Raw genomic sequence first — 12,119 nt, forward strand, 5'->3', positions numbered from 1 at the left:
TATACAGATATTCAACCTGGAGAGCGATTCCAAAACTGCTATCATGTTTTTGAGTTAAATGTGTATATAAATAAACAAAATAAGTAAGAAAGTGATATTATACATTTTCCTCAACAAATTAAATTTAAAAAGTAAAAATTAATTGAACCTGTAATTTCACCCTATTATATATCTCAGCAATACTGTGTTGATGAGCGTTTACATCTTGAACGGACTGTACTGAGATTATTCTATTACTTCGCTGTCGTACTGCTGGCTCACAAACTTATTATTGCAGCCTGCAAATTAATTCATGTTTTTAAAATGAAATTGAAAAAAATTACAATAAAAATGTCCCCTCAGACATATTTGTTTGAATCTTCTGAATTTGGGGAATCTTCAAAAGACGCCACCAGCCGCCTTAAACGGCCGGTGGCAGTGTGTAATTTCTACACACTAAAACCCCCACCTCACCTTCGACTGACCCTTGTTAGTTGTTTTTACACATCCCTTCAAATGCCAGCTATACTTTGACTTGAATTCTACGTCTTTTAAATGCAAAAACTATAAGAACCGTTGATTGCCTTAGGCGAGGTATTATGCCCTAGCTCTCTCGCTCTGCCACACGAACTTGTGCATCTCTCTCGCAAATGTTCAAGTAAATTCGTGCGAGAGTAAATAGGATACACTCACCCATCTCTCTCTTGCGAAATTCTCTGACAAAGCTGTATAGCATGGGCGTGTGAAAATGAATTTGCAAAATAAAAACATCCATAAATGTTTGCTTCAATTTATACGCTTTAAACGTAAAATAAAAATCTTATTATAAATTATTAACCCGCAAAATTCCAATGCATGAATATTTACTTTAATTTCCATTTATTCCACCCTGTTCAATATTTTGTCCTAGGACCAAAAAAATAATTCGATCATTGGTTATGACTTTGACGTCTATCTGTCAACGCCGTTATAATGGCGTTGCCACAGTTTATTAAAACCGGTATTATGATAATTCGTTTCATCATTATCAAACATGTTTTCGCGTAGACATAATGCTCGTTTATCATTTTGAACCGTTAATTTTTCGATTAACTTTCAATAATAATTGAAGTTGTCACAAAATCGGAGAATTGGAAACATTTTACTTGTCTAGCTTTTCTAAGCTCTCGATTTTATAAGATTGCCAACATTTACTACTTGCATTCATATTGATTCCTAAAACTGCCACTAAAATCTTTCAACTGATGGCAATTAATTACTTTTAAATATCATAAACTTTTATTTCGCCTGAATACTTTACAATCACATTGAATTAGTGACGTCATATCTTGATCTAGGTACAGATCCACGCTTCCCCCTGGTTATTCGTCTATAACATTATACATACAAAAATTCACAAAATTAACTACTATATCAAGTTGTGAAATATATCCTTGATATTTCCAAAACTTTTAATCGCATTTGGTGCTTTTAATTACAATTATATTAAAATTATAAAAATTTAATTCTCTAGTATAATTAATAATATTAATTATATTTTTTGATCCTAATTGCTAATCAATTTTAATGGAATCCGTAGTATTTCGGCAAGACAAAAAGATCAGAACATACTTAAAGCAAATGATGAGCCAGATCATCTAATTACACTTTCTATAAACTATTATTAGATGCTTGTGCGAATATTACAAAATATGTTAAAAACAGACCACCCTATTGAAACTTTAAATAAAATAATATTGTAGCACAGCTGAAACATAAATACTGTAACAAAGTCAATTGGGATTACAATTATGATTACGATTTTAACATAGTCCTTTATACGTCTGTAAAAATCGTTTTTATACATGGAATTTTATTCATTCATATTCAGCCGCAATTGGAGAAGGAAACGTGAAAGAGTTTACTTACCCTCCCATTGAAATGTCACATATAATTGGTCAAATATATGCTTTTACAGTTTTTTATCTTTACTAATTAAAGACGTAAAATTAAAAACACCTGTTTAACATTAAACTACTTCTTTGCAGAACCTGATATTGAAAATGCTAAAGAAACATTTAACTATTCTAACGTAATTAAATGTAAAATTGAGGTAAATAAAAAGTAAAATGTAACTGCTTAGTATGAACACTTTTGTAATCTTAAACTGTTTTCTAGGTGGAAGATGTAAAACGCGAATATGACAGCAGTGAAGATACATATAAAGACAATGTAGACGACATGTTAGAAATAGGTATATATAGTATACTGTTATATTTAAATATAGTATTGCAATTTTGAATTATTTTTTGATTTCAGAAATGCACGATGTTAAAGATAATATACGTAAAATTGATACAGTTGGTGTGGATGTTTTATCTCAGCAAATTCCAAATGTCGAAGTGTCAATGCCGGTAATATTTAAATAAATTTACATTTTCATGTATTTAAATATTTACAACATATCTAAAAAAATATGAATTTTAGAAACAAGATGAAGAAAAATGTGTCAGTATTAAACATAGTATTTCTTATATATTTAATTGTACCAAATGTGGTAAAGTATTCAAAACCAAAAAGACACTGTCAGTGCATATGATTACTCATGGTGATGCTCGTGACTTTGAATGCAGGATTTGTGGTAAATCGTTCAAAACTAGAAGTAATATGTTACACCACATGACAACTCACAGCAATACTCGCGACTTTGAATGTGATAATTGTGGAAAATCATTTAAAAGTAAAGGTATACTATCAGTACATATGAAATCTCATAGTGATGCTCGTAAATTTGAATGTGAAATATGTGGAAAAGCATTCAAACTAAAAAATAAGCTTTCAGTACATATGAAGATTCATAGTGATGCTCGTGACTTTGAATGTAAAAAATGTACAAAAACATTTAAGTTTCAAGATAAACTTTTACGACATATGATCGTTCACAGCGATACTCGTAACTTCGAGTGCGAAAAATGTGGAAAAGCATTTAAATCTAAATATGCTCGTTCACGACATATTCAAACTCATGGCGACGCTTGTGAAAAATGTGGAAAGTCATTAAAAATAGAAAGGTATATGAATTCTCTTCATTCATATAAATATAAATGTGAAAAGTGTGGATAAGCATTTAATACTAAAAGTACACATACGTAACTGAATATATAAAAATGTAAAAAACCAATGAAATTAAAAAAAATCATTAATTAAACGTTTTATTAATAATATAATTTTGCGTTTTCTATCTCTAAAATAAATGTATTATTTTCTGTGCCTGATAGTGAATCTGCATTTTATATAACTATAATTTTTTATATAATAACCGATTAAATCATGTCGATGGTATCTTATCAATGTTTTTAGAAGCAACTGAATTCAGTGTGCGAAAGTAATAACGGTACCAACCAAAATATTACACAGTATGTACTGACATATATACAATATATACACATTATCTAATAGGTTTTGTAGTTCCTTGGAAGCTAGACGTACGTCTTCGTACAATATTACGAATACTACTAGGCGAAGACAATTTAGATAGATTTTCGGGGATAAAAGTCTTCACGAATAACTTTATTGCTGAGTTTTGCGGCTTATGCAAATAAACGTTCACCTGTCGTTCAATTACAGTTTTTTTTTTACTAAATCTACCGATATGATATCGATAGATTTATTAAATATCATACTTACATTATACGGATGTTTCGTGTTGTCATTATACTTCGATGAATCTGACATATTTGATATGAACTAAAAATAATGAACATTTGTTATTACGGCTTTTATAATAAATAATAATTTCAAATGTAAATATGAAAAGTACTCACTTCGATATTGCAATAATTTCCGTCTGATTCCGATTCCATCATTTCAGTCATGTCTTTTTTATCTGAGAGAAATTCTGCACCTGCAAACTCGAGATCCGATTCATCGGAATCATTTTATTTTTCAGCCATCGCTATAAATATTATTTATTAATTAAGAAAATATATTAAATATACTTGTTAAGTCGAAAAATATTTGCGAAGCGCAGGAATATTTTGCGCTTCGACGTAAATCTCCTGACGACAGGCAAACAAATACGGACACACGCTTAAAACGCCATCTGATGCATGCGTCAAAACGAGTCAAAGGCACCTTGCCCTAGCTCTCTTACTCTGTCACACGCACACATCTCTCTCACACACACGTTAAAACCATATAAAGTACAGTCGCCGGCGACTAGTTGACAGTGCGTATTAGGCCTTATGAAGGAGAAAATGAGGACAATCTTTTTCAATGGGGAACGTCTGATCACCTTAGCTTATACGACGAACTATCTACTTCTAATTTTGGTAAAAAAAAAACATGCGAATTGATTAGTTTACCATATGCTGCGCTCTGCATTGGTACTAGAAACGTTTTTGAAAAATGTTCATATTTTATTTTTGTTTTTTTATTCAGCAAAAATTTCTGTCAGAATTTTTATTGATTTTTGCCAAAAATGGCAAATTTAATTGAAATATTAAAATGAAATCTTACAACCTACATAATTTAAGCTCCCTTTTCACAATCTAAGGTTTTATATCCTGCCCGAAATTATGGCATATTTGGACCAAAAATCGAACCCATTGGTTATGACTTTGACGTCTATCTGTCAACGCTGAATTGTTGCAATGGCGTTTCCACAATTTTTCAAAATCGGTATTATAACCACATATTTTATTATATCCAACCATGTTGCAATACACTGGAATTTTCTCGGTCATTTTCTGTTATATCGGTATAGGTAGGCTTACCGTAAGTTTCGGTTTCACACATTGAACAAAGAATTCTGAGATGACCTTTTTTTAAGCTTCCCTAGTATCCGAAATTGAACCAAAAATTTCCGAGCTAAGACTTTTTTAGGTGTCCCGGCTTAGAGCTTAATACTTGTGGTAAGCCCAGGATATATAATATTATATTTTAAGGTGTCTAAATTTTGAAAATATCAAAAGACACTAAAAAAATGTGATCTCAAACATTTTTGTTCGAGGACAAAGGTGGATACAATTCTTACAATTTATTTACTAAACATAGTATACATATATTGTCCTTGAAAGGGATTCAATATCCCTAATAAACGACACTAGTTTTTATGCATCACCTACTACAAGACCTTTTATATGCCTTATAGTCCCGTTCAAGTAAATTTTCAATATTATCTAATAAACATAAACCACAAGAACTCCGTCAGAAGTAAACAACCTTTTTGTAAATAAAAATAATTTTCTGTATTAGTCACTATTCTGATACTAGCTTGCATTTTATTTGTATATCAGTATAATTTATATTTGTGAAATAATAATATCAAAAACATTTGAACTTTTTAATTTAAATAACATTTTAAATAGTCTAATTTATTTTCATTCCATTACTTAAAGGTAGTTTATTTATTATTTAAATTTGAATGTCAAAAAATCATACAAGTGATATATATATATATATATATATATATATATATATATATATATATATATATATATATATATATATATATATATATATATATATATATATATATATATATATATATATATATATATATATATATATATATATATATATATATATATATATATATATATATATATATATATATATATATATATATATATATATATATATATATATATATATATATATATATATATATATATATATATATATATATATATATATATATATATATATATATATATATATATATATATATATATATATATATATATATATATATATATATATATATATATATATATATATATATATATATATATATATATATATATATATATATATATATATATATATATATATATATATATATATATATATATATATATATATATATATATATATATATATATATATATATATATATATATATATATATATATATATATATATATATATATATATATATATATATATATATATACTTTAAATTCGTTACAAATATTCTTTCTCGTTACTTTCTTTGACCCAAATCGAAATATTACTATTTGTTTGAAATTTATTTTAACTGTAGAGGGAGAATTTAATATCAGGTGCTGTGTAATTTGACTCACAGATCAAATTGGAACTCAGACTTCAACAATATTAGATATATAGATATTTATATTCTTTAGAAATATAATATATTATTTTAATTGGTTCTAACAAAAAAAAAGATTTTCTTATTGATTGAAGTTCTAAAACAATGTGTGATAGCGCTAATTTTATTTCAAACGCCTTTGAATTCTTCTTGATTTTTAGTGTTTATTATTTATAAGACAAATTTTGCAGAGCCTGATATTGAGTATGACAATAAAATATTTATTTCTGCTAATACAATCGAATGTAAAGTTCAGGTAAATAAAATATAATATGTAACTACATAGTACGTAGAACTTTAACAGATTTATGACCTTAAATTATTTTTAGTTGGAAGGTGTAAAACGCGAATATGAAAGCAATGAAAATACACATAAAGATGATATAGATGACATGCTCGAAATAGGTAAGACATATTATGTACTGTAGTATACTTTCATATTTTGGTATAGTATTTAAATTATTGATTATTATATGATTTTAGAAATGCACGATGTTAAAGAAAATATACATAAAATGAACACAATTGGTGTGGAAATTTTATCTTATCAATCTTCTAATGTACAAGTGACAACACAAGTAATATTTAATAAGATTTTAAATTCTATGTGTTATATTTATAACTAATCATATATGATTAAAATTTTAGAAGCAAATAAGGAAAAAAGATTCTATTGTTAAATATGTTTCTTATAAATTTGAATGTATCAAATGTGGAAAAGCGTTCCAAAATAAGAGTAGACTTTCAACTCATATGATGACTCATACCAATGCTCGTGACTTTGAATGCGTAGAATGTAGAAAAACTTACAAAACCAAAAACGATCTTTCACGACATATGCATACCCATTCCATTTCTCATGATTTTAACTGTGAAAAATGTGACAAAGCGTTTCAAACTAAACGTAGACTTCAAACACATATGATAACTCATAGTGATGCTCGCGAATTTGAATGTAAAGGATGTGGAAAAGCATACAAAACTAAAAGCGATCTTTCGCGACATAAACAGACTCATGCAGATGCCCATTTCTTTGAATGTGTAAAATGTGGAATAGCTTTTCTAACTAAAAGCAGACTTTCAACACATATGACGATTCATAGCGATGCTTGTGTCTTTGAATGCGATAATTGTGGAAAATCATTTAAAAGTAAGGGTATACTATCAGGACATATAAAAACTCATAGCCACGCTCGCAACTTTAAATGTGAAATATGTGGTAAAGCATACAAATTAAAATCCGAAGTTTCACGGCATATGCATACTCATGCTAACACTTGTAGTTTTGAATGTGGCACATGTGGAAAAGCATTCAAAACTAAAGGTACATATTCCGTGCATATGAAAACTCACAGTAACGTTCGTAACTTTGAATGTGAAATATGCAGAAAGGCATTCAAATTTAAAAACAAACTTTCAGTGCATATTAAAACTCATAGCAATGCTCGTGACTTTGAATGTGAAAAATGTGGAAAATCATTCAAAACCAAAAAAATTCTTTCAATTCATATGATAACTCATAGTGATCTCCGTTTTTTTGAATGTGAAAAATGTGGTAAGGCATTCAAAACTAAAAGTGATATTTCACAACATATGCATAGGCATGGATTTGCTTTTGAAAAATGTAAAAAATGTGGTAAAATATTCAATACCAAAAATAATCTTTCACACCATATGAGAACTCATAATGATGCATGTGTCTTTGAATGTAAAATATGTGGAAAATCATTTAAAACTAAAAGGTATATGAAATCACATAATGTTTGTAATCTCATAATGAATGTGAAAAATATGAATACTCAAATAAATCTAAATTCATAATGATAAACATAACTTTTAGTATGAAAAATGTGGAGAATAATTAAAAACTAGAACATATATTTTATATTATGTTTACCTTCATTAAAATTATAATTTTGCAATGTAAAAATCATTGATAATAGTAAAATTATTTCATGTGTCTGAACTCAGTTCTTTATATTTCTCGTTCCACTAATATATTTATGTTCAAAATACGTCTATAGATTTTTTTAATATTTATTACATTATGATTTTATTTACGAATTTTAGAAAAATTCTGCATAATCAAGAAATATACCTATGTTTACTAGAACAAATATTTTCATAATGTAAAAATGCCATAAAAATAAAGTATAAATACTAAGCTCATATTGCGTTTTTATTTATTATTTTAAATAGCCATTGTTATTCTCTCTACATTCATGAACTACTTGTCATGCATCATAGTTTTAGGGTTCAATTTAAAACGATTATATACATCTTTACATCGTATGACCACACAAAAATGAACACAAAAAAGAATTACCAAGTATACTGAGCGATAAGAAAAATAGGCACTACTGTGTTAGATAACGACTTAATTTGTAAAATTTGTGAAGAGTGTCAATTGCAATCAATAAATTTTTAGTAAACATATAATTAATAAAATAAGTATTAAATGCACAATAGGACCAACATTTTTTATGCGAATTTGTAATCTTACCCTTAACACATATTATTTCAAGTGTAATTATATATTGTATTTTTCAAATAAATGTATATTATATTTTTACGAATTTAAACGGTTTGCTAATATTTAAGACGTTTTTATAATTTGTATTATACATTAGCTAACTTGACTTTTTTTGCTTTATAAGAACTTGGAACGATATTTTAAAAAAATACAATTTTTCACCTAATTATGATTTGCAACTTTACGATTGCTGAGGGACGATATAACATTTATATTTATGATGTATGCTCTTAAAAACGTGTTTTTCAAGTTGGAAGATTTAAAATGTGAATATGATGGAAATGAAGTTACATATAAATATAATCCAGACAGGTTAGATATATTTTATATACTGTTACATTTTATTATAATATTTTAATTTCTATTATATGATTTTAGAAATGCGCGATATAAAAGGTAATATACTTAAATTTGACACTTTACTTCCCTAAATATCAAAATCAAAACAAACGTTATAAATAACTAGACTGCTTTTTATGTATTTTAATATTTACAAATTATCTAATAAATAAAATTTAAATTTTAGAAATCAGAAAGGGAAAGATATGCTATTATTCTTCTAAATTTGAATTCAGCAAATGCGGAAAGGAGCTCAAACTCATACATATGAAAACTAATAACGATGTCCGCGACTTTATATGTGGTAACTGTGGAAAATCATTCAAATTTCAATCTACACTCTTAGCGTATATGATACTCATTGTAATCTTCAATTCTTTGAATGTTATAAATGTGGAGAAGCATTTCATACTAAAGGTAAACTTTCAACACAAATGCATTGTGAAACTCGTGACTGAATGTCAAATTTGTACAAAAACATTTAAATTTCAATATAAACTTTCATGGCATATGATTGTTAATAGTGATGCTCGTGACTTTGAATGTCAAAATTGTGTAAAAGCATTCAAATCTAAATAAGTTCTTTTGCGACATGTATATACTCATGATGAAGCATGAAAAACATGTGGAAAATTCAGCAAAGTGTTTGAAACTAAAGCCATACTTTTAGCATGTCTGAAAATTCATAGTGATTTTTTTCATTGACTTATTATTTAATCAATTAGAATTACTATGATTTATATGAACTGCATTATTTGGAAAATAAAAAATAATCACTTACCCGAATATTTATTTTTGGATTGTAGCCTCATGTATTTTCATTATCATTTCCAAGGTACGAGGGAGCAACAGCACAAAAAAACTTTTGTCTTCCAAATCCATACCAGTTACTAAGTATCTTAGTGTTATAGAGAGCCTTTGACTGGCAGGAATAGCCTGACGCATATTAGTGTCTTGTTTTTCAATACTTGAATAATGTTTCTTGGTCCATTCGAAATGTTTTTTATAATCATCCGTCTGTTTCTTGCAAGTTCTTTGAAAACTCTCATGAGTGAAGCGGTACCTCAATTTGTACTGCTCCTTGGACCAACATCTAGTTCTCTTCTAGAAATTGCTAGAAATGCCATATGTGTGAAATCATCTTGACAGATCGGTACATACGAATTCCTTCACACAGTACAACAAACCGAATAACACCTTCAATCGGAGCTTCAATTGCCCATCATTTGAAACCTTCAATCATGTCAACATTGACAATCGCGATTGACCATTTCGGGGAGCCATAAGAAAACATTTTACTATATATTTAAATCCTGTGTATTTTTCACTCAATTTGAATTTAATTTTCAAAAATTACAGAATAGTTTAATCACATTAATAAAATAACACACAATAAAATGAATATATTAGCTAATCGCATTAAAATATTTAAATCAATAATCTATATTAATTAAAAATAATTACACCAGTAAAACAGCCAACTAAATAATCTAAATTAAATATTTAAGAAAAAAAAACATTTTTATAAATTTAAAAAAATTATGACTTACATATTAATAAATAAATATTGTATTGAAAAAAAAAACATAAAACATAATTTTTTAGCTTATAGCTTAAAACCATAAACAAACAGCCAGCATTAAAATATTTTAAAGCATATATTTGGCTTAATTTTTTAATCCGAATTTTATTCCCTAAATATTCTAACACATTCTTTTGCACTCAAAAGTAGCAATATATGTGGATCTTTATTCTGGTGTCAATATTTATTATATAGTTTCAATGTTGGAACTACATCTTTGAGTGAATTTAATGTTCATTATTTCACACGAATTTGGTTTCTTCACAACGTCAACAAAGTTATGTTTTTTCAATCCTAAAAACAAAAAAAGTCATTCAATACTATTATTTATTAGTAATTTTTACTGTAAAAAAATATTTACTCAAAAGAGAAGAGAACGCTTTTGCGGCCATCATTCTTTGCGACGGCGCGTGGTTACCGTATTCTTCTTGATCGTGCAAAACCAACGTTTCAATTGTAATTGGATCGATTCCAGTATTTTTAGCAGCAAGGATCTTTTTAAAAACGCCTTTTACCCCCCAATCTTCACTATAGATAGATTATTTATTAATTAATATGTCCATACATACATTTAAAGCATTCAAAGTTAATTGTTATACTTAAGAATTTTCTTGACATCTTTAACACTCTCAGTCGGGCTCGGTGTTCTGACCATTACGGCGGTACGGTTAATGCTAGCATCGTCAAACTCTTCGATAGACGTATTTAAATATTCATCAACCGAATGTGGCATAATAGTATCCATATTAATTTCTGAGGCATCGACTATGACGTCAGTGGCGAGTCGGTCGTTTCCGTGGATCTCTATAACTTTTGATGTAGACATCGTCGCAGATCGCGGTTCTTCTCGAACATCTTGAACTCTTTCCGTGTCAATTTCCATTATGTTTAAACTGAACTGAACGGGTCTCACTACAGATTCATTAATGTTCACGCTTCTTTCCTTGCCGGTCATCTGTGGAACAGGAGTCGACGTTTGCGGTTCTGCGGTTTTATCCATTGAACATTTTACGTGCTGTCCTATGGCGACATTTTTTGGTGTAAAACCACCTTTGAAGGTATTATTAACATGCCCAGCCATCATTATCTAAAAATTCAGCAGAATTATTTATTACTTGAATAATAAAGACGGAATAATAAGTTGTGATATAAACGCACATTATCGTTTACAGTTTCGTCTTGATATTTGGATTGTTGAATTTTTTGAAAAGGCAATGTTTCCGGACGAGTGATTACGTTTCTCTTAAATGCGTGCTTCAAAATTGATGAAAAGTTTTTACCATTCCGTTTTACGCTCGGATTCTCAAAAAGAGTTTCGACATCAGAAAATGTAGGTATCTGATACACGCATTCTGCAGGCGCCTTTATATAGAACGACATATTTTTTTATATTGATTAAATAAAGCAACTACTGACAAAAATAGTATTGAAAACTTACTCTGGATCTGAGAGAAACATACTCGTCGTAATTTATTTTCATTTCAGTTTCTGAAATTTGTGTAACTGCATCTTTTATTGGTTTCTTTTTCGCCCTTCTGACTCTCTTTGGATTTGGGACAAATTCGTCTAAGACTATTGCCTGTAAAGGTTTTACA

The 12,119-nt window shown here is 28.2% G+C and overlaps 3 protein-coding genes across 5 annotated transcripts; 2 read left to right on the forward strand and 1 right to left on the reverse strand.

Moving 5' to 3' along the window:
• Nucleotides 1-892: 892 nt before the first annotated feature.
• LOC148235186 (uncharacterized) lies at nucleotides 893-3,197 on the forward strand. Its single transcript, XM_088186691.1, has 5 exons — nucleotides 893-979; nucleotides 2,007-2,071; nucleotides 2,137-2,212; nucleotides 2,278-2,372; nucleotides 2,446-3,197. Exons 1-5 carry the CDS (start codon nucleotides 952-954, stop codon nucleotides 3,079-3,081), a joined length of 900 nt encoding a protein of 299 aa, XP_088042817.1. The 5' UTR covers nucleotides 893-951; the 3' UTR covers nucleotides 3,082-3,197.
• Nucleotides 3,198-4,567: 1,370 nt separating this feature from the next.
• LOC148235187 (uncharacterized) lies at nucleotides 4,568-8,239 on the forward strand. 3 transcript variants are annotated; one of them, XM_088186656.1, is made up of 5 exons: nucleotides 4,568-4,723; nucleotides 6,262-6,326; nucleotides 6,400-6,475; nucleotides 6,554-6,648; nucleotides 6,719-8,239. In XM_088186656.1, the coding sequence occupies exons 1-5, from the start codon at nucleotides 4,672-4,674 to the stop codon at nucleotides 7,889-7,891; spliced, it is 1,461 nt and encodes a 486-aa protein (XP_088042782.1). In that variant the 5' UTR covers nucleotides 4,568-4,671; the 3' UTR covers nucleotides 7,892-8,239. The 3 variants fall into 3 exon arrangements, with proteins under 3 accessions (XP_088042782.1, XP_088042783.1, XP_088042785.1); XM_088186657.1 differs by having other exon boundaries at nucleotides 4,568-4,638; XM_088186659.1 differs by lacking the exon at nucleotides 6,719-8,239 and having other exon boundaries at nucleotides 4,568-4,638; nucleotides 6,400-6,648.
• Nucleotides 8,240-10,584: 2,345 nt separating this feature from the next.
• LOC148235188 (uncharacterized) lies at nucleotides 10,585-11,605 on the reverse strand. Its single transcript, XM_088185910.1, has 3 exons — nucleotides 11,124-11,605; nucleotides 10,886-11,052; nucleotides 10,585-10,818 (listed from the first exon to the last, which is right to left on the reverse strand). Exons 1-3 carry the CDS (start codon nucleotides 11,603-11,605, stop codon nucleotides 10,712-10,714), a joined length of 756 nt encoding a protein of 251 aa, XP_088042036.1. The 3' UTR covers nucleotides 10,585-10,711.
• Nucleotides 11,606-12,119: the final 514 nt, after the last annotated feature.

The sequence above is a fragment of the Plectrocnemia conspersa genome, unplaced genomic scaffold, assembly GCF_051122295.1.
Source record: "Plectrocnemia conspersa isolate PC_06_02 unplaced genomic scaffold, ASM5112229v1 ptg000005l, whole genome shotgun sequence".
Taxonomy (NCBI): Eukaryota; Metazoa; Arthropoda; class Insecta; order Trichoptera; family Polycentropodidae; genus Plectrocnemia; species Plectrocnemia conspersa.

Coding starts and splice junctions, on each gene's coding strand:
- LOC148235186 (XM_088186691.1), top strand. CDS start 952: ATGGCGTTGCCACAGTTTATTAAAACCG. Junction 2,072..2,136: donor TAATTAAATGTAAAATTGAG/GTAAATAAAAAG, acceptor ACTGTTTTCTAG/GTGGAAGATGTAAAACGCGA. Junction 2,373..2,445: donor ATGTCGAAGTGTCAATGCCG/GTAATATTTAAA, acceptor TATGAATTTTAG/AAACAAGATGAAGAAAAATG.
- LOC148235187 (XM_088186656.1), top strand. CDS start 4,672: ATGTTGCAATACACTGGAATTTTCTCGGTCATTTTCTGTTATATCGGT. Junction 4,724..6,261: donor TTTCTGTTATATCGGTATAG/GTAGGCTTACCG, acceptor CAAATTTTGCAG/AGCCTGATATTGAGTATGAC. Junction 6,649..6,718: donor ATGTACAAGTGACAACACAA/GTAATATTTAAT, acceptor TTAAAATTTTAG/AAGCAAATAAGGAAAAAAGA.
- LOC148235188 (XM_088185910.1), bottom strand. CDS start 11,605: ATGGCTGGGCATGTTAATAATACCTTCAAAGGTGGTTTTACACCAAAA. Junction 11,053..11,123: donor GATGTCAAGAAAATTCTTAA/GTATAACAATTA, acceptor ATCTATCTATAG/TGAAGATTGGGGGGTAAAAG. Junction 10,819..10,885: donor AGCGTTCTCTTCTCTTTTGA/GTAAATATTTTT, acceptor TTTTGTTTTTAG/GATTGAAAAAACATAACTTT.